Source organism: Euprymna scolopes, chromosome 45 (genome assembly GCF_053919585.1).
Source record: "Euprymna scolopes isolate OS-2025 chromosome 45, ASM5391958v1, whole genome shotgun sequence".
Lineage (NCBI taxonomy): Eukaryota > Metazoa > Mollusca > Cephalopoda > Sepiida > Sepiolidae > Euprymna > Euprymna scolopes.
Window position 1 is genome coordinate 37,967,921 of NC_136526.1, and position 23,550 is coordinate 37,991,470.

Here is a 23,550-nt window from a genome sequence, read left to right on the forward strand (position 1 = left end):
AGCCAACCCGGAAGTAGTAAGGCCCCAAAAGCTGTTATAAAAATGCTCATGCCAGCGCGCATTGAATGGCTACACAATATACGGCACAATCACGTTGACACACCGGTTCTCACCAAATAACTGAAGTTAGGGTACAAGGGCCTCTCTTAAGCCGTGGTTGGCAGCTTATTTAGTGATGACATCACGATAAAAGATACACTTGTTAGCGCATGCGAAGCAGCAAGTATTCAGCTACAAACAATATTTGAATTATTGAATGTTTACACAATATACGTCACAATCACATCGACACACCGGTTCTCACCAGATCACCGAAGTTAAGCAACATCGAGCCTGGCCAGTACCAGATGGGTGACCATTTGGGAAGGCGAGGCACTGTATGAACCGTGAGGCAAAATACCAGGTTGGGAAACTGGCACGGTTTATCCTTCTCTCAAGGGTAGAAGGGTCCTTTTTAAGCCGTGGTAGGCAACCCATCTAGTGATGGCGTCACGATAAAAAGTATGCTTGATAGCCCTGGCGAAGCATCAAGTATTCAGCTACGAACAAGATTTGAATTACATTACAAACTCGTGTCGTGAGTTCAATCTCGGCTGCAGCCACAGGTTACGTTTACCCACAAGAGACTATCGTCGAGTGTATAAGGTCTCTCTGTTCAGGATTTGTCAGGACAACCCCGGCATGAGGATACCTTTCTCTAGAAGTAAACCCTGACTAAATATTTAAAATCACACAGTTCTTGCTGCCAAAATAAAATATTCTCGTTATGGTTAACTCATACTGGTTTAACAAGGAATGCTTCACCTTCTCAAAATGATTGCATCAAGTAACATCACAAAGCTGGATACTCCACCAGACTGGATTAATTTCTCTCCTGCAATCCAGTAGGACCAAGACACAACAAGAAAGATATACTATAACATGTAGTAGAGATTTAGAAGGCTATCACAATGCGAGGAATGAAATATAGTCGCTGTTGGCGAAAGGAGACGAGAACAAGTGGCAATTTACAAATCAATAAGTACCTACATATATGTCTATATATATATTTATTCAGTTGTATTAGGTACAAATGTCTTACTTGTTATGTCTGCGTCAATATCCATTATTAATTTCGGGGAAAAATCCCTTTTCAAATGGTAGACGTGACAGATCGATTCAAAGCATGCTAGATGATGGAGCGGAAGTTGGATAGCTGTGTGGAGCCTCGGAGCAAATGTGAGGAGGGGATTTATGTATGGTCTGCTTAGGTAATAAGCATGTTTATATTTTTATTTATTTTTTTTTATTTATTAGTTAATGACTTGTTGCTTTAGCGTGAGCTTTTTTTAAATTTTGATGTTCTCTGTCTATTTTGTTTTCTTTATTGTTATTATTATTGTTATTATTATTATTATTATTATTATTATTTATTTATTTATTCCCCCCACCCCCTGATGACATGCATTAGGTGGGATGACTTTGTGTATCTAGGTCACGTAAGTCGTTAGTAGGTTGTGTCCGGTTAGCTTTTGAAGGATAACATGTTTAAATGGTCGATTGAGGAGAAGAAAATTATGTTCCTAACTTCTTTACGAAATATTTTATCCCGGATGGCATACGTATGAGACATGAATACGAGAGTCGTTACAAAAGCAATGTTTTCTATTTTTTAGATAAAAAAAGTGAAGAGCTACGGAGACGGAAGTAGAACCATTAAAACAAGCGACATTTTGTTCTCCAAAATGTATATATCTATATAATAACCATCGTTTTTAATGCACATTTACCAGCGATGAACGATGGCTGTGCATGGGCGCCCGGGGCGTGCTTTGTCGTACGAAGGTCGTTCCGAAAGTAACGCCTCTTAATTTGTTTAACTCAAAAAGTTTAAGATCTATGAAGACGGGAGTGGTACCATTAAAACGAGTATCATTATGTGCCTCAGAATTTATGTTTTCTACATAGCCATCACAATTCTTAGTGAACTTTTGTGCAAGTAATCCAATGATGCATCCCTACTCCTGACACGCCCCTATGGCAGAGTCTCACATTTTTAATATGTGCAGAAGAAAGATGAAACTTTCAGGTCATGAATGCATCAGTTCAATCATCATAACAATGCAATTTGCAATATCATCTGATCCATTCGGGCGAAATAAAAAAATAGGAGGCATTAAGTTTGGAACGCCCTCGTATATTTAGAGGAGAAAAATTCGATAAAATGCACAGGTAAAAAGTCACCACTTCAAATACTAACCCGCATCTTGCTTACTGTTAATCCTACATTCAACGTTTCGCCTGTCATTTATTCTCTACCTATCCCCCTTCTCTTAGATGTACGTGTCATATTTTTTACATAGCTTGTCAAGGCTCGGAGGCCACTCGAGGATAAGGGTTAATGGGTATACATTAGTCAACGGGATTATAGCGTAGTAATCATTAGTAGTGGGAATTTTGTAAATTGGATTACTTAGGGGGATGGTTCATCAAGAACTTGTTTACATTAGACTTGAAGACTATCAAGTTGTAGGCAGCTGGGAAACAGGCAAACGGAAGAGATTTCCACAGTTGTGCACTTCTAATAAAGAAGCTTTGTTCATGGAATCTATGTTTTGACTTAGGCACAGTTAAAGAGTGAAGAAAATTATTAACAGTGGTTTCAACTAGACGGGTGTTTTTCGTGAAAAATTGGAGCTCAGACGAGCACTTGCCATGGAAGTAATGAAAAAAAAAGGCTCGCAACGTCCCTTCTGTGGGAAAGAGGTTGCAAGGAAGCGAAAAGGGCATCCCTCACTAAGCTACGAAGTCTATTTTGTACTCCGTCAAGGATAAGCTGCTTCTAGCAGCTCCTGACCAGATGTGGCAACGATACTCCATCCTTGGACGGACTTTTCTTTTATATAGATAGAGAATTGCATCAGGAGTAAGATATCTAGCTTTCTCCTTTTTCCTTCCTCATCTTTTTCTTTTTCTTTCTTCTTCACATGTAAGGTCTGTTTTCGAAAACATCGATGATCATCTCATCAGTCTCATTGGCATTTAGACCGTTTTCCCATAACGGTTTTTGTAGTACAATACCTACATGGATGCAATATCCTCTGTCATTTTACATAGGTTGTTGCACTTTGCTATTTTCTGCCAATAATGACTGATATTTACAACAGTTGTAGCTGATGTTAGTTCGGATCGTCTTTAAAGCTATTAAATAGAATATTTTGTTAAACCATGAGGTTCTTTCCAAAAAAAAAAAAAAGATTATTTAATATATAAAAGACAAAATGGGCACGAGCGTTTGTGTATGTCTGCGAAAGGCTTTTTGCATTGGAGTTCTCGCGTCGGTAAGTTTTCGCATACTTCCCAGATTATAATATCTCGCATTCGCAAACGGACATCCTTTCGTTCCTTTTTATTTTTATTTTTTGATCAAGTAAAAAAAAAAAAGTCCCACCGTGCCGTCGTCTCCAGTGTTTGTCTTTTTCGTATAAATAAACCAAAACTATTCGAACACAAGCGCCTGGCCTTCGGGCCGGGTAGTATCTGTTCTGTAATTTGTCCTTGTTCAATGTAGGGGAAACCCTTCATACTAAGACAATTACCGTTTATTTGGATGAGTGCCCCCCCCCATTTTTCTCCTACATTAAAAACGTCTAATTTGCTTTCGTGGGAGGTTTAAAGGCAATGCAATTTCTGCAAGTCATCTTTGCTTTTGATTGACTACATAAATTTGAACGCTTTAGACTTCCGGTTGCGTCATGGAGTAGACGTTAGATTTTCTTTCACTTTCTTTTCCGCCTTCGCGTCACGAATTCAAGCCTGCCTGCCTACTACCACTTTATTATTTTTGCTCAACACCCATCTCCAAACACCAGGGCAACGCCACGCACCCGGGCTATAAATCTCACACGTCTGTTTATGTGTATGTATGTTTGTATGTTTCGCTAAAACTTTTGGCACACGCAATCAACACTGACAAAATTGATATCGTTTGAAAGCTCAGTCTCTCGGCTTAATGAATTGTTCAAAAACATTCATTCTGTCACGGTCAACTGGGCGTTTTTTACGAGGGGGGAGTTTTTTCGGTGACATTTTTGCAAGTCACTCAAGCCTCGCGTGAACGACGTCGCATGAAACAGGTTATTTCGAACGCGCGTGACGTCACAACCGCACTGAGCGCATCGATAAGACTAGGTTTTTTTTCACATCCTTTTCCTCTCGCGCGTTACGGGTTCAAGCCTGGCTGCTGATCCTAATTAAAAAAAAAAAAATGTGCTCGCACGGATACTCGCTATTTTGAGTTGTTTTAATCCATTTTTTTTTAGCTTGGTTGCCCAATCCCTTACACACACCCAGACATAGCCGGGCAAAGCTGGGAACCCAGGCTAGTATATAATAGATTATAATTACAGTGCTAATACAGAATAGGTAGTCTAAGCCATTGCACCTCAATCAGTAATATTTGCCTAACACAATTAAGAGTTGGCAAATTCTGGGGGGGGGGGGGCTCCAGACTGCTCAACAGTTCATCATAATTTGCCTGCCGTGTCTTCAGGTACCTCGATAATGCCCGTGCATCAACTAGCGTAGAAGGCGCCTTACTGGTCCTTATTGTTGAAGTGCTTCCACCCCGCCACCCTGTTTATTACCTAGTATTCCCAAATGGTCACATATCTGGTACTAGCCGGGGTCATTGTTGCTTAAATTTGTCGTGTCAACGTCATTACGCCATATATATATATATATATATATATATATATATATATATATATATATATATATATAGTCTTTGAAGTTTTTAACCTTTAAAACTATACAAAAAAATTTTTTTTTATCATTCGTTAGAAAACCATCCAGTCAGTAAGTCATTTAATCACCTGCAATCACTGCATCAACTCGCTCTCGAATCTCGTTATATATATATATATATATATATATATATATATATATATATATATATATATATATATATATATATATATATATATATGCAAGTATTTCAGCCCGGCGTTGCCCGGGTGTTTGAAGGTGTAGGTTGAGCAAAAAAAAAAAAGCGATCATTTTTTTTAACTTTGTGTTAGTAGGAAGGCAGGCTCGAATCCGTGACGTGAAAGTGGAAAAGAAAGTGAAAAAAAAGCTGAGATCTTACCGCTGTGCTACGAGGCGAGAGGAAGTGAAAGTCATTTACATTTATCGATGTCGATCAAAATTCAATTGAATAAGTTCACGCAGGCACAGAAATGAACGTTGGCCGAAGGCCAGTTCAGCTTTCCGCTGTTTCATTTATTTGTTTGTTTCCCCACAATGTTGGAGAAACTAAGCTCCCCCGAAAAAGGGGGAACTCTGAAATGAATAGCAATTGTCTGATATGAAAGATTTTCTCCACATTGATCAAAGCTAATTGCTTTTCTTGAGGTCCCCGCTTAGAAGGCCGGCGAATGACGTTCGCTTCAATAAGTTTCGCTTTATACATACGAAAAAGGCAAACAAACATGAGAAAGGACGGAATAAAGTAAATTTTATAAAAGTCGATCAAAATAAATGAAGAGACGATGTCCGTTCGCAAATCGTAGATATTATAATCTAGGGAGTATATAAAATGTTCTCCAAAATAGTAACTCTTGCGCCCCCACCTGAAAAAAGCCTTTCTTGGACATAAAAAAACTCGTTTTGCCTTTTATATATATACTAGAGGGGGTACCCGGCGTTGCCCAGGTGTTTGGAGGTGTGTGTTGGTGGGGGGGTAGATTAAAACAACCTTGCTAAAAAAAAAACGTTATTTGGAAAGAAAAAAATAGTTTTAGTAGAAAGGTAGGCCTGAACCCCGAACCTTTGATGCGGAGGTGGAAAGGAAATGGAAAACAAACAAAACCCTGCAACCTAACCATCTCGACCACAGGAACAGATGAATTGATAAGAGTGTTAAGTTGACGTTTATAAACCGAAATTATCAGGTGCGACAACGTCAAGTTGCATGATGTTTGACCTAGTTTTGCTCTAGAAGCCAGTTTCTGTTATCCCCGCGGCGATCAAAAATATCTCGAAAATACCTTGTAAAAGTCGGGTAAATTAAAGCGAAGTAAAAAAAAATACAAAAAAAAACTAAGTAAGGGTGTTAAATATAAAAATCGAGAAAACAAAAAAGAAAACAGAAAAACGGACGTTAAAACTTATCTGAAAAACAAAGCGGGGGGTACCTGGGCGGTGGGTAATCAAACCATCGAAAAAAAAGACACAAAAAACTAACGTAAGGTAAACGAACGATGTTAAATGTAAAAATCGCAAAAACAAAAAAGAAAACAGAAAAACGAACGTTAAAACTACCCCACCCCCCAAAAAAAAACACGTGAAAAATGGTTTGAATAAGCCTGTTTCGATATTAAAATTTTAAAAATTGGTGTGTACCCGGGTGTTTTTGGGTGACTGGTCGGGGTGGGGGTGTTAATGAAAACCTAAGAATAAATGAAGTAAAAAAAAAAAAAAACCCCAGAAAAACAAACCTTACGTGAAAAATGGCTTAAATAACACTGGTTCAATATTAAAATTTAAAAAATCGAAAAAAAAGACATCTCACACCACGATTCGAACCCAAAACGTTTAGATAATGAACCAACGCTCTAACCAACTGAGCTAACACGGCGTACATGAAATTTAGTCAGTTCTTCAACTATTTAAACTAAATAAGGTCGTGACGTCATCTGACGCATGCGTAGAATCGGTCGTCGTCATGAGAGAACGGTTTTTGTTGACCCCCCCCCTGTAGAAAATTGTCGATTTCGGAGTGAAAAAGTTAACGTTTTGGGCCAATTATTCGATATTTTTCGGGCGAAGAAGGGAGCTTCAATATGATATCAAGTTTGTGAATTTTTGTTCTGTCTGTCGAAAGTTTTTAGCGGTCACACACACACATACATACATACAAACATACATGATGATTGCAACGTCTTGTCAGACGAGTGCCACTCCCTCAGACATTTAAAATCCATGAGCCCAAATGTCTGAGGGAGTATCTATACAAATATGATGTTACAGAGTCTTAGCTTTGTACGACAGCTAAGTCTCTCTCTCTCTCTCGGTTCAAAATGTTGAGATCCAACAACAAGCAAGAGCAAGATAGCCAGCAACAAATTAAACTGCAGACCAGCTTAATGCGGGTACTGGTCTTCCGCTTTATGGCTTTTTAAATCAGAGATTTGCTTCTCCTAGAAAGGTTGCCTTCACCACGGCTTACGGGAGCTCTCTCTACCCCAATACACATACACACACACACACACACACACACACAAATATACACGGTGCTAGTTGGCCGTTGACCCAGAAAAAGAGTTCATTCGCCCTTTGGAAGGTCTTGTTTTTAATCCTTCAGGGAGACTAGCCGCCCTCCTCACCAAACAAGTCTGGTGGGGGAACCAGTTTAGTCGCTGGTTACCCGACCATGAGGCATACAAACATACATACATACACACATACATACACACATTTTTGCTTTTATATTTATAGACTAGCATGGGTGCCCGACGTTGCCCGGGTGTGAGGTGTATTCTGAGGAAAAAAAACAACAACAAAAAACTGTCAATTTTTTTTATCTTTGACCCCTATTATGAACTCTTAACATTTATTGTTTAGGGCTCTATTCAAGTTGTTTCGTTAGATCTATGTCCAAGGAACCTATATCTAAAATTTCAAGTTTTTAGACCCAAAATTGTCGCAGGAGTTAGGTAGAGTTCTCAAACGTCAAATCGTGGAACTTTGACCCCTTAACAGCCAAATATCTGGTCGTCGAAACCAATCACATAGATTTTTCCAAATCTTAGTACCCTGTATATCAAATTTCGTGTCTGTAAACTAAAAGTTGACAGAGTTATTGGGTAGGGGAATGTACACAGACAGACACACAGACAGACACACAGAGAGACACAGACAGACACACAGACACGTTCACTTACTATATACTAGCATTTCAGCCCGGCGTTGCCCGGATGTTTGGAGGTGTATGCTGAGCAAAAAAAAAGGTCAATTTTTTAAACTTTGACCCCTATTATGACCCCTTAACATTTATTGTTTTGGGTTAAAATCGAGTTATAAAGGTAGATCCGTTTCCAAGGAACCCATATCTAAAATTTCAAGTTTTTAGACCTAAAATTGTCGGAGGGGTTTGGTAGAGTTCACAAAGGTAAAATCGTTGAACTTTGACCCCTTAAAAGCCAAATTTCGGGCCGAAAACCGATCACAAAGATTTTCCCAAATCTCAGTACCCTGTGTATCAAATATCGAGTCTGTAGACTGAAAATTGACGGAGTTATTGCGAAAGAAAATGTACACAGGCACACAGACAGACAGACACACAGACACGTTTACTTTTATAGATATATAGATATATACAAGCCTGGGTGCTCGGCGTTGCCAGGGTGTTTGGAGGTGTGTGTTGAGCAAAAAAAAAATGGTAGTAGATAGGCAAGCCCGAACCCGTACCGCAAACAAAGAAAAAAATGTAAAAAATATCAAAAACGTGACGTCTTTGCTGTTGCGCCCATCGCAAAACCGGAAGTGACGAATGTCAAAATTAAGGCAAGTCAATCGAAAAGAGTGGATGACTTTCGAAAATATCTGCGAAACAAAAAACAACCCCCTCTTTGTATAAAACTGTCCAATTGAGGGTGAGGAAATTAATGCTTTTGACTAATTTTTCGATATTTGTCGTCCGAAAGTTCGAGGTTTAAAATGATACCAGTTTCGTAACGTTCCGACGCATCTGTCGAAAGTTTTAGACATACATAATTATATACATACATACATACATACATACATTTAAACAGATTTTTGCCCTTTATATTATAGATAGATAACTCCTAGTTATTTGTACTCACTAGTTTGGTATTCAGCCAGGTTCTTGCCAATATCTTTCACACCGCATCTTGGGGCGATCATTTTCTTCTTTGTCCTTTTATCCATTCTTCCAGTCTGCGGAAGTCCAGTAAAACGTTGGAATTGTCTGCGAAGACAACGCGAAAACAAACATGCATTAAATTATATTTTTAAAACAGTTCTCTTGCTATAATGGGGTAACCGATGTTCGTATCTCAGCTTAACCTAAATGTGAATACAGTACTAGCAGTTTCAAACCTTAACCTTACTGAAGAGCAAATATACAGCGAAACAGCTGTAGATCATGCATATATATATATATATATATATATATATATATATATATATATATATATATATATATATATTGAGTAAAACGATTCATAATTTTGAATTAAAAATCAGTTTCGAAAGGAAAACAAACAAACTCCACTAGATTGTACGATCGTTTCAGATATGATGTTCATTTTATTTAAATTGACAATGAATATTGAAAATTATTTTGCAAAAATTTTGTCTTTGAATAACAAAGACTCCTCATCAGCAAAAATAGTGAGGGGGGCAGTTATAAACAATAAAACTAGCATTTTAGTCGTGTGTAAGGCAGATATTCCTTTTATCTCCATTATAAAATCTGTTTTAATTTGAGTCTATCCTTTGGCATGCTGTTATTTTTGTTTTTGAAAAAAAATAACAAAATGCCAAAGGATATGATTGGTTGTTTTTGTTTTACGTCATATCAACCCTTTTCAGGTTATTTAATGCCGAATATAGTTATTTTAAGGAACGATTTTTAATGGAATATATTTTTTTTAAAGTCAGATTCTATTTAACCCATAGTTGGGACCCTAACAGGTGTTACCACTCTGGGTCAGAGTGGACCTGGGAGCAATGGCAATTAAAGGGTGGCTCCACACTCCCCAAAGCCCGCAAGGTGGTGCCTCACCATCGGATATAGTTTAAGGTCATATACAGGACCACTAAAGGATAGACTTACATTATTATTATTATTATTATTATTATTATTATTATTATTATTATTATTATTATTATTATTATTATTATTATAATAACAACAACAACAATAATAATAATGGTATTCATGTGGCGTGGCTTCCTCCAGTCTTGACAGACTATTGATACCCACTGTAAGGGTGCCTGCGCGTGAAATTTAAGTGGCAAGAGTTGCCTAATCACAACCACGCTTCTCCCGAGTCAACATTGTTGCATACCTATGACAAGTTGAGGTACAAGACGACTCGAAACAATGCCGAGATGAGCGAAGAGCACATACAGCGCCTAGAATTCCCAAATGGTTACCCATCTGGTATTAGCCTGGCTCATCGTTGCTTAACTTCGGTGATCTGACGAGAACCGGTGTGTCAACGTGATTATGCTGTATACGGCTATATATAAACATTTGATAAAAGAACATAACTGTCCCCCTCCAATCTTAGAAAGGTCCTCGTTGACAACATAAAAATTATACAACATGAAAATAATATTAAAAAATTACAAATTCTTGAAGCGTCATATATCATTATTCAACCGACTACAAATGATACTGAATTCGAGAAAAGCATTAGCGAACGGACTAATGGTGTCCTCGAATATTTTTTTGCTTGAGGAAATTACCTTCGCACGATGTATAAGATTTTGTTACTATAACGGTTTTATAACGGAACGGACATTAAGTTTTAAATTTTAAAATGCAGGAATTAACGGATGTAGGTTTTTTAAAAACGGAAGTGATAAATTCATCGCTGCTAGAATCAATGAGAACGTCTAAAAACGAAATTTAAAGACTTTAAATGATAATATACAAGAGTTTATTGTTCGCCATGTTTTCTGCAAAACAAGAAGATTGCTTGGACGTGCGATAAGTGTTTAACCCCTATCCATGGCTGATGATCAAGAATTTGGTTCCAGAGCAGAGACTTTGAGCAGATTTCTTGGATTTAAAAATGCAAAATCATGTTTCCTTGATAAAAAAAAAAAAAAAAATGGAAGTTTGAAAATCTATTCAAGCGTTCCTTATTTTGACGGAGCCGGACGACTCTACAAATATGGACAGGCCGCTATGCGCAATAAACTGTATTGGTAATAATAAATAAATAATAAAAATAAAAAATAAAATAAATAAATATAAATAATTAAAATAAATAAATAAATAAAAAAATTAAAATTAAATTAAAATAAACAAATAATAAATAAATAAATATAAGTAAATAAATATGAATAAATATAAATAAATCATTAAGATAAATAAATAAATAAATAAAAATAAATAAATAAAAAATAAAATAAATAAATAATAAATAAATAAAAATAAATAAAATAAATAAATAATAAATATAAATAAAAATAAAAAATAAGATAAATGAATAAATATAAATAAATAATGAATATAAATAAAATAAAAAATAAAATAAATAATAAATAAATATAAAAATAAATTAAAATAAATTAAAAAAATAAATAAATAAAATAAATAAAATAAATAAATAATAAATATAAATAAAAATTAAGAATAAAATAAATAAATAATAAATAAATATAAATAAATATAAATAAATAAATAAATAAAAATAAAATAAATAAATAAATATAAATAAATATAATAAATAAATAATAGATAAAAATAAGAAATAAAATAAATAATAAATAAATATAAATAAAATAAATAAATAATAGATAAAAATAAGAATAAAATAAATAAATAATAAAAAAAATAAATAAAATAAATAAAAATAAATAAATAAAAATATATAAAATAAATAAAAATAAATAAAATAAATAAATATAAATAAATAAAATAAATAATTATAAATAAATAAATAAAATAAAATAAATAAATTAGAAAGAAAAAAAGAAATGATCTACTTACAAAATAGCTTTTTCCATTTCCTCTGGGGTCGGATTTTCAGCCCTGTTGTTTCCGGATTTTTCTCCCAAATATCCATACCGAAGAAAAAATTCCTGTAAGTCGATGAAAAAAAAATATTTAATAAATTTTTTTTATCGTTAGTCCACCCCAAACAAGGGGCAGTGTCACTTTGACGTAAGGGGCTACTATCTTAGACTAATTTTACAGAGACAATACGTAAGGAGTTGAGCAGCAAGATGTCTGCTTGCATTATACTTGAACTTTTGCATGCCATTACAGTCAAGGAAGCAGGAAACCGGAAGGGAATTCCAAAGTCTAGCAGTTCGAAAGAATAAACTAGTTGAATACGTTTTTGGAGCACCTGGGGAGTTTTACAGTGTAGGGTGGAATTTTGCTGTTTGATAGTCGTACGTCAAAGCAACATGATATAAATGTAGGCGTGCCCCATGGGTCGATTGTTGGACCTTTATTCTTCCTGATATCCATAAATGACCTCCTTGATAAAATTGTTTCCGAGATGGGTATATTTGCTGATGACACTATTCTCCATAACAGAGTCAAGCGAAAAATGAATGAATACATATATAAGAGAATGGCTAAAGCCTGAGAGGAGGATCTCCACTCTGTAGTAGAATGGAGACATAAATAGATGGTAATATTCAATGCTTCTTTCGTTTAATATTTCTCGTACAAGAACCCCTCCCAACTACCGATTGCCATGGCTAATAATAAACTACCTTAAAGTACTTCGTTCAAACTTCTCGGCTTAACATTCACAGATAACTGGAATGTGGCATTTGCCAGGGCTTTCTCTATCGCGCTAGAAGATCACTCACACCTGAGAGTATTCCGTACGTCTATAAGATCACTAATCACCCATGCATAGGGTATTGTTGCCACATCTGTGTTGCTGCATCTGCAGGTATTCTTACACTCTAAGACAGGGTAAAAAAAAAATGGTCAACATAATGGGTCCCGCACTACAACCAAACTCCAAACTCTGCTCCATCGACTAAATGTTGCAGCCCTGTGCTTATTTGCAAGTATTTTAACAGAATGTACTCCGACGAACTTAAAGCACTTGTACCCCCCCTCGACGTAAATACCCCCGACAGGCAGCTAAATCCAACCCCTTACACTGTAGAGATCCCTACATGCCGGGCATCCTTCTACTAAAGTAATTATGACAATCGAAATGCTTGACTGTGGAATTCCCTTCCGGGTTCCTGCAGCCCTGGTTGTTTTTACATGCAGAAGTTCAAGTATAATGGTAACAGACATCTTGCTGCTCAACTCCCTACATAGTATCCCTGCAAATTTCGTCTCAAATAGTAGCCCGGTACGTTCAAGTGGCACTGTGCCTTATTTGGGGTGGAAAAGCAATTAAAAAAAAAAAGAAAAGAGGACCCCCACCCTCTATATTTGGAAGTCGATTTTTTTTTTTACTCTCTCACAGCAGGAGAGAGTGACCTCAGCGGCACACCCTCAGATCTGGCAGTAGTACTCAATCCTAAAATGTATATGCCTCTTATACATGTAGAGAATTTAATCAGGACTGAGATACTGTAAGGAGCGATAGAATGATCCAAATATTTTCCCAGTTAACAGGTTTGATGTAACTATTCCATGTACGGATAACAAATCTCGATTAGCAATTAAAAGAATAGTTCAGTTTCGGATTCAGACAGACAGACAGACAGACAGACGGATACTAAACCTTCACAATTAACCGACATAAGTACGTACTAGTATCTTAATAGGATAAAATATCTGTAAAAGCGATTTTAATTTTTCGAATTTATTGTTTAGAGTTCAGCTTTGATTCCTGCCAATTTAAGGTTCGTCTGTCAACAGACATAGACCATTTGAATTATTCCGACTGTTTTCATCTCGTTTATTTACGATCTTCTTCAGGTGCAACTTATCGAACTAAAAATGGTTTTGATTTTATTGGAGGGTAAATATTTATTTTCGATAAAAATTACATATGAAAAAAAAATTAAAAAATTTGCCACAAGGCCGAAAATGGGAGAAGTTTAGGGGACGGTCTTCACGGACTAAAACAAACTAATCTAACCTAGCTAGTTCCTACTTTCGCTCTACTTTCACCATAATACCACATTCACACTATACATCTACCAGCGTATAAATCCTTCATCGATCACCATAAAAAGCATCATACAATGAGAACCTACTTAAAGCCTATATATGAAATATATACAATGTGGGGGGGGGGCATAAAAATTTTTTTATATACAAACTAAAAATAATATATACAGGGTGTTTATACACTCTTAAAATAACCATAAAACCAACATTTATGTTAAGAAATACTGTAAACAAATATAGAAACCAGCTAATTTTAGAAAATGTTCAGATTAATAGCCATTGTGGTCTATGAACAGCTGACAACGCTCTCTGATTGAATCAAAAACGTTCCTAATCAGTTCAATTGGTATGTTGACACATCTTCTTTCAATGGTTGCTTTCAATTGTAGCATTTCTTGTTTCAATGGGTGCTTTTAACTCATGCATTATAGTTCGTTTTGTGGTGTGAACCTTTTGTTTAGCATATCCCCCCCCACCTCCAAAAATTAGAAAAGTCCCTGAGAAGTAAAATCCGGTGAGCGTAGACAGTACTCGATACTTCCTCTTCGTCCCAACTATCTGTTTCGCAGGTGACTATAAAGATACAATATAATATGTGTTAACATGTATTTACAAAAATATCATAATCTGTGTTACAGATGTATTTTAAAAAGATATGACATATGTTACAAATGTGTTTTAAAACCACATACTCTCTATGCTATCTGTAATGGATACATATCTAAAAAACACTCTAGTGCCTACATAATCAGTCTCGCATATCGCTCAGCAATCTCCTGTATCTACCAGAAATGGTCGAAGAAGTTTACGAGTGAAATATCGCCCCCCCAAATGTAAACAGGTAGACGGCGTTAAGCATGTGTTAGGGTAGACTAAAAAAAATATAATCCTAAAAAAGAAAAAGAAAAAAATCTTTAAACAAAAAATAGAAAAGCAAATAAGGTTACTTTCAAATCGTAAACTGCTTGAACCAGTTTTAAGACTGACTATGAATTCTTTGTCGATACTTGGGACTAGCTACGGAAGTTCTGAAATATTCTGGAGACTTATTCATTACATGTATCTTATTAAGCTTTTGGGGGGGATGAGAAAATGGTTGCATCATTCTACTGCTCCAGAAGGTATTTCACTCCCGACGCAATCCTATACATGTACAAGAGCCAAATACGCCATAAAATGGAGTACTGTTGCCACCTCTGAGTAGGAGCTGCTCTGAGCACACTATCCTGCCTTGACAGAATTCAAAACCGACTTCGGAATCTAGTGGGTGATGCTCTTTTCTCGTCGTCCAACCTCTTTCTCGCAGAAGAGATGTTGCGAGCTTGTCTCTGCTCTGTAGTTATTTTCATGGCAAGTGCTCGACTGAGCTACAGTCTATGATCCCGCAGAACGCAATCGTCAAGCGACAATTTCCCCCACTTTTTATCAATGCCTAAATCTAAGCACAGATTCCATGAACAAAGCTTTTTTTCTTAGAACTGTCCGTCTGTGGGACTCTTTTCCGCTGGCCTGCTTCCCAGCTTACAACAACAGGGTCGTCTTCAAATTTAATGTAAACATGTTCTTGATGTCACACCTACTATAATAATCAAATTCTACCCAATTGCCACCACTAACGATCACTATGCTGTTGTCTGAGTAACCACCTCACACTCATTAACCCTTATCCTCGAGTTGCCTTCGAGCCTTGACTCCTTTGTACCAAAAAAATTCTATTTACAATTATGTGTTTTTATTGTGTCTTTTGCCAAAAGCAAATGATTAGTAACTTTGCGAGTTTATTCGCTTATTGTTATTGCGTAAAAACTATTTTATTGTCATTGCGTAAAACTATTTTAAGGAATGTGAAAAACCAAAGTCATATGAACGTGGGAAGATTGTTTTGCCCAAGTTTTCCAAGACTTTCGCTAAGTCAGAGCTCTGCATTCTATTTAAAGCCAACGGCATAATAACGAAAACAAAAAGTAAAATATAAATAAATATATATATAGAAATAAATACGCATTAACAACTTTCGTGCTACTTAAGAATCTTTGCATAACATTCACGCTAAAAGTCATAAAAGTTGACGACCATTTTTGAATGTCTGTCACAAACCAAACAGAAGTTCACAGACAAAGTAAAAATGCAAAAACGCAATTCCGTAAAATATTCAAACTAAAGCTAAGTGGCTGACTACAATCGAGGGCAACCCGGTTTCTATTTTCATTAGTTTCTATATCTAGGTGTAGTACAGAACACCACTATATTTCCAGGATTACACCACTTATCCTTGATCCTCCCCTTACAATAGTGAGTGTTTAGCAAGATGGCGTTATGCTCAATTTTTAAGTCTTTCCTATGACGTGATTGAGGATTGAACCCTGGTCTCCCGATACATTAGCGAACATTCTTTGAATGCCTACTGGAGAGAATGCTTACTGGAGAAAACTTGAATGCCTACTGGAGAGAACTTGAATGTTTACTGGAGAGAACTTGAATGTCTGTAGGAGAGATCTTGAATGGCTACTAGTGAAAACCTTGAATGCCTACTGGAGAGAACTTGAATGTTTACTGGAGAGAACTTGAATGTCTATAGGAGAGAACTTGAATGTCTACTGGAGAGAACTTGAATGCCTACTAGGCACTATCCTCGAGTCTGTATAGGGTTGTTTTTTTTTTTCAGGAAAACCTGGCATCAGGATACTTTTCTCTAAAAGTAAACCCTGACTAAATATTCAAAATGACATAGTATTCGCTGCCCAAATAAGATCTCCCAAGTATGTCTAACCCACAGTGACTTTTACAAGGAATGGTGCATTTTCTCCAAAATGATGTTACCTCAAGTAACAGCACGAAGCTGGGTATTCCACCAGACTAGATGAATTCTTGTCTTGAAATCCAGTAAAACCAAGAGACCAAAACGAAAGAATACTACAACATATGAAAATGGCCAATTGGGATGCGGAAAATTATGTTTTCAATTTCCTTAGTTAACTCAGTGTTTGAGATGTAAAAAAAAAAAAAATTAATGAAATATTTAAATATCTATGAATATCATTTGGATATCAAGTGTGAGACCCCTAGCAAGGGTCTCTTTCTTTCTGAGAACTTTTACTGGAATAAAATAAAACATGAGTAAAGCAACTATGCCAATGGTTCAAAATAAATGCTTTTTTTACATGAAGTAGCTACATGTCTTGTCTGGAGTGATTTCCATAAAATTAAAAAAAACTAGATATAATTATACAATCCAAGATGAGATATGCCATTAAAATGAGATAGATTGATTATTAGTACTTTATGTGCCTGGCAGTGTTCTTAGACAGATTTTATATCGGAATGTCTTCGATGAGTATCGATAATCGAAAAAATCCGATGGAATAAAAGCACAGGAAATTTTGACCGAAGTAAACACCTTATACAGCATAACATTAAAAGTCTATTTGACAAGTTTTATTAAGCCGAAAGGCCCAACATATAAAATCAACAACTGTGTCCGGCATACAAAATTAACAGTAGGTTCTTGTATATGACATGGACGCGGTCAAACTGTTCAAACCATTATCACCACATTAACAGAAAGGTCAGGCATATAAAATATACAGAAGGTTCTTTGATACAACAGGAGCGCGTTCGAAATGGATGTTTATGTTTAGAGCACAATTGAAGCATGATACTTGACTTTTGCATTTTAAACTTTGATTCTAGCAATTATATATAAAAATAATTTTATAAAATCAACAGTAGGTTCTCTAGAGTGCAATGTATTGTGGAGTAAGTCGGTGCGAGGAGGAATGTGGGCTTCCTCCCGCTGCACCGTGATGTGTTCCCTAAATAGAGATAGCAATCAATCTATTTGATTGAAAAACAGGTGATTTCACTGGTTGAGATGACAAAAGGAGGGGGATGAAATATTTTTGATCCTTATGAAATCCCAGGAAACGTCGGGTATCCCAGCTAGTCTATATATATAAAAGGCAAAATGTGTGTGACCATTTCGTGTATGTCTTCAAAAGGCTTTTCTTGCACACGCTCCCGGGTTCGTTACTATCGCTTAAAACTGTGTATATAGGTCCTATATAATAATATCTAGGAATTAGGAAACCGCGTAGCGTATAGATTTATTTACGTCGATTTTTACAAAATTATTGCTATTTTGGCTTCTCGCGTGTTGATTGGGCTTTTTAGTATAAATAAAGTGAAACTAAACTCAAACGACGTCTTCTCGGCATTGCGCCGGGAAAAACGTCCAGACGCAATCAGCTTTGATCAGAGCTGCTTCCCCTTCCCCAACATCTGTTGGGGGAAGAAACAGTTAAATTTGGGTAAACAAACCCAAACGCTGCGTGACTTCTATTTGACCTTCTTAATTAGGTCAAATGGAAGCAGCAGAGTTAACTTTTATTGCGCACGCCTGTTTTTATAGTTAAATAACCTGTTTAATGTTGTCTGTCGCCGTAGCTCAATGGGTAACGTAGTTCGTTTTTTTTTTTTCACACATTAATTTCCAACTCAAGGGTACGGGTTCGATTCTCATACTTACCTACCAAAACGTTTATTTTATTATTTAACCCCCCCCCCCCCCCGGAGTTTTGATTTACCTCAAAACACCCGGGCACCGCCGGGTACCCCCCGCTAGTTATTATATAAAAGGAACTTTGTGTGTGTGTGTGCGTGTGTGTGTGTGTGTGTGTGAGAGAGAGAGAGTGTGTGTGTGTGTGTGTGTGTGCGTGTGTGTGTGTGTGTACTCGTTCGTCATAGACTCCACAACGGCTGGGCCCTTTTTTATGAAATTTCACACAAATGTACTTTTTATCTGTCTGGCAGTGCTTTTAGATAGGTTTTGTATCGGAATGTCCTTGGTAAGTATGGATGATCGATAATCAAAATAATCTGACGAAAGATGGAACAGGCGATTTTGACCAAGTTAACACCTTATACCGCCTAACGTCACAAGCGCATTTGAGAAGTTTTATTACCACACAAGCACAAGGGCCCGACATATAAAACCAACAGTGGGTTCTTAGATATGACGGGGGCGCGTTCAAAAAGAATGTTTCTGCTTAAAGCATAATTGAACCATGGCACTTGACCTTTTCATTTTAAACTGAAATCCAAGGCATTATCACCGCACAAATAGAAAACATAGTATATAAAATCAACAGTAGGGCCTTTAATATGACAGAAGCGCGTCTGAAACGAATGTTTCTGTTTAGAGCACAACTGCACCACGATGCTTGATTTTTAGGTTTTAAATTTTAATTCCAGCCGTTATATACGAAATAATTTTATAAAATCAACAGTAAACTCTCTACAGTGCAATGCAGAGTACAGCATGTTTTAGACTAAGCCACTGCGCCGCCATGGTTCTCAAACTAGAGCAGACAATCAAACGATTTGCTTAAAAAATGGGCGGTTTCACCGATTTTGATGACAATAAAATTATAGGAGTTTGAAGCATTCGTTGATTATCATTCAATCCCGGGCAACGTCAGGTCTCCCTGCTAGTCATACAATAAATGTATGCGATATCATTACATTATATATATGGCTATATATCAAGACGCGTTTTAGCAGTTAAACGTACAAACACACCTCAAGCAACAGCCAATAGTGCACTGGCTGTCAGCGTAGGAGGTGACTGTCCTTTGACAATTGTATTACACAATATTTTGGATATGCAGTACAATAAATTACGTACATTGTGTCGTTCAAGTATATTTAGTCCGTCAATGTTCTTTATCTATTTTGTTGGTCCCCCGAGAAAAGAAGGGTGGACCTGTAAATTCACCCTTGTCCATTCGTCCGTTCCTCCGTTCGTCTGTTCGTTTGTTCGTTTGTCCGCACTTCTCTCAATAACTACGTCTTGGAATTTTTTGAAATTGTGCACAAACATTAAACATGATATGAGTAAAAAAGTAACAGAATCGTTATTTCCATGGCAGGTGCTCATCTGAATTCCAATCTCTGGTCCCCCCTCGCCAATATTTCACGAAAAACACCCGTCTAGCTGAATCCACTGTGAAAAATTTCCCCCACTCTATATCTGTGCCTAAATCAAAACGCGGATTCCATGAACAAAGCTTCTTTCTTAGAACTGCACGCCTATGGAACTCTGTTCCGTCTGCCTGCTTCCCACCGGACTACAACTTGGATGTCTTCAGATCCAATGTTAACAAATTCCTAATGAACCGCCCCCTTAAGTAAACACGTCATCAAATCTTCACACTAACGTAATGTACTTGCAATAACCTATATCCCTGAGTGGCTTCCGGGCCTTGATAAGTGGTGATCACTGTGTAAAAAAAAAAAAAATTCCGGGAAAACTCCAGTTGCAACCTTAGGAATGCCTTTCGGTTAAAAATGGTTAAAATTGACACTTTTGTGCTTATAAAACAAATTGATGCCTTGGATTTTTATAAAACTTTCTGAAAAGTTGTAACTAACTGATTTCTATATAATTTTGTTTGTCTATATTTCGTGATAACTCTTGGGTGTGCCCCAGGGGCTCTTTTAGGGCTAATAAAAACACTCCATTTTTGGGACTTTCTTATCATATTTGTCCAAAATTTTCTGTGTATGTCTATTTAGCAGTTTTGCATGGTGCTAAACTCAAATTCGAATATGTTAAGGTATTGGGGACTTTTGTGGTTAAATGGTTGGGGGATGGGGATGGACTTAGTCATTTTTTTTTTGCATGGTGCAGAATTCAAATTTACATATGTTAAGGCCGAAAACTGCACCGTTTGTTCATTTCCACCAGGATTTGACTTGGGAATTTGGGGGCTAAATGGGGTGTGGAATGCTGAACTTAGTCAATTTTTTACAACTCGTTCACTATGCACACACGGGGGACCATGCATGCTTCACTTGTTTTACCTGTAATAAGCTGCGACAACCGTTAAAATAAGTACGTATATGCTCTGTATATACAAAACTGAGACTATTTAAAAATCAGAAAATTAGAATCGAGAAAGAAAAAGTGGTTTTAATGTTGAATTTCAGCACAACTAAAGTCGCCTCAACATTTTTTCAATAAATCGACAACTTTTAATGGTTTTTGACTATGCTGAACACGAATATCACAGAGAAAATTAGCGCAGACTAACAGTTTTCGAGATATAAACACCTCCATTATGCATCGTAGTCTCTATTAGTTTGAATTGGCCGCCATCTTTGTTGTTTATATGAAATTGGATAGTGAGCATGCGCAGACGATGCGTGTAGTTAAGTCTACGAGATGCTAACGTTTATTCAACGTCATTTCTTTCGGAATGAACACTCAGGTTAAGAACGGCTTTCAGAATACCCCCCACCTCCCAATGTTAAAAACGGCTTTCGGAATAACCCCACCACCTCTCATTGTTAAGAACAGCTTGCGGAATAAACACTCTGAAGTCTTCAGTTAGCGAAAAGGTGAACATTGACCCATATTAGTAAAAAAAAAAAAAGAAAAAGAAAAAAAAAAAAAAAAATACTTATTCACATTCTTGGTTCAACCAAAAAAAAAAAAAAATTTTGTAAGCCAATATACTTTGCCTTTCTTTATGCACGGAATACCTCTGAAGTAATCTCGGCCATTATATAAAAGTATACGGCACAATCACGTTGGCACACCGGTTCTCGTCAGATCTCCGAAGTTAAGCAACGTTGAGCCTGGCCAGTACCAGGTGGGTGACCATCTGGGAAGGCTAGGCGCTGTATGTACCTTCTGCACTTCGATCTGCACACGTGTGGAACTCGCCTCCGTTTATCTGCTTTCCAGCTGACTACAATATAGTCATCTTCAAGTCTAACGTAAACAAGTTCTTAATGAGCCGTTCCACTTAAGTAATCCAATTTAACCACATTTACACTTCTAATGATCACTATGATAATGTCCTTTTGACCATGGTACACTCTTCAACTCGTACTCTCGAGTGGCCTCTGGGCCTTGATGTGGTGATTCCTTTGTAAAAAAAAAAAAAAAACAGGCTAAGCGTAGCGCCAGCACCCTCACCCCGGAAAAAGAACTACTTGCTACAAAAGCATCTACAAAGTTGTGAATGGCCTATGCCCCTCCAGGGGGGCTCAAGGCTATGGATGTATTATATAAAAGTAATTTTGTGTGTGGGGGGGTGAGAGAGTTCTTTTCTTATAGATTCCGAAATGGCTGAGCCTATCTTTTTCAGTTTTCACACAAAGGTAATTTATACGTCTGGCAGTGTTCTTAAATTTGTTTTGTACAGAAATTCATCCGATAAGTATTAAAATTCGAAAAAATTCGATCCTAAAAATAGTTTTTTTTTTTTTTGTTTTTCTTATAAATACGAAAGAACTTTTACGGGAGGATATTAGACGTTTAACCTGCCAAGGGAGATAATTCTCAACAGATCAAGGGAGATAATTCTCAGCAATTCATTTCTACTTAAAAACAGAACTATCGTCATCAGGATATATAGCTCAGCGGTAAAGTATTCGACAACAGACCAAATAATCCCGTGACCAAGCTCGTTTGTACCTCACTATTTTATTTTAATTTTTTCTTATTGATGAGTTTGATTTACAATAAAAAAAGAGGTACCATTTAAAATCTCCGCAAATCATTGCTTCGTTTGCATATTTTAAAACTAAACATTAATCAAAAGTGACTTTTCCATGGCATTCGTCGTCAAGCCCATATATCAGCTGACGTGATATCCTAAACAAACACAGACGGAATTTGATGAACAATGTTATCACTATTATTATTTACTTTTTCTACGAATTAGTCAACCGGGCAAATTATTTCTTGTAATTCATTCTATAATAATACATACGTAATCTGCATAAAGTAAAATATAATTGTATGAGCGGGCAACGTTGGGCGTCGAACTAGTAATAGTTAAGTCTTTATCTTCTTGAAAAGTAAAACAAAAATAAATATTATGGTCTTAGATTAAATTTTTCTTTATAATTGAGTACTTTGCTGGGGTACTTTCAGGCAAACACCACGCAGCTCTCTCTCTCTCTCTCTCTCTCTCTCTCTATATATATATATATATATATATATATATATATGTCTTTTAACATATTTTATTAATCATTTGTTCATATTATAAGCTCTATTTCCTTTTAGGTTTTATTGAGCTTTTTATATCTGGCTGAGTTTATTTTACTTGTAAATATTAACTCTTTAATATTCATAATATATTTTAAGTTTACCATTTTGATTACCTTAGTAAACTTATTGTAACTTTTATATATATATATATATATATATATATATATATATATATATATATATATATATATATATATATATATATATATGTACAGTCCTGGTCAAAATCATAAGACCACTTAAGAAAGTAATCGTTTACGCATATTATCGAATTTTTAATCAAACAAATGGTTGAAATCATTGCCAAATACGATGGGGAAAAATGAAATCTGCTTCATTCGAAACCTTAACCCTTATCTAATAATTATTTTTTAAAAAACAAACATTTTCATCTGGTCAAAATGATAAGACCACTGATAATTTATCTAACAAAAGGCAATTATAAATTACTAAAAAGGGTCTCAGTATTTAGTATGGCCTCCATTATTACGAATTACTTCAAAAATTCTCGTCGGCATGCTTGCGACTAAGTTTTTTATCAGTTGCGAAGGAATTTTATCCCATGTACTGAAAACTGAATCAGAAAGTTCCTTTATCGAATCATACTTGAACACTTCATTTGCCATCCATCCCCAAAGATTTTCAATGG

At 36.2% G+C, this 23,550-nt stretch overlaps 1 protein-coding gene and 2 pseudogenes across 1 annotated transcript in view; 1 reads left to right on the forward strand and 2 right to left on the reverse strand.

Moving 5' to 3' along the window:
- The window catches only part of LOC145269457 (matrix metalloproteinase-19-like), a 74,553-nt gene that overhangs the window by 49,578 nt on the left and 1,425 nt on the right, over nt 1–23,550 (reverse strand). Inside the window, exons 2-3 of the mRNA XM_080125132.1 lie at nt 11,729–11,820; nt 8,844–8,968 (exon numbers count right to left, since the gene is read on the reverse strand). Coding sequence (XP_079981258.1) covers nt 8,844–8,968; nt 11,729–11,820 — 217 coding nt within the window. The remainder of the gene's footprint in view (nt 1–8,843; nt 8,969–11,728; nt 11,821–23,550) is intronic.
- Nucleotides 10,129–10,245, reverse strand: LOC145269995 (5S ribosomal RNA; annotated as a pseudogene).
- LOC145269986 (5S ribosomal RNA) lies at nt 21,410–21,526 on the forward strand (annotated as a pseudogene).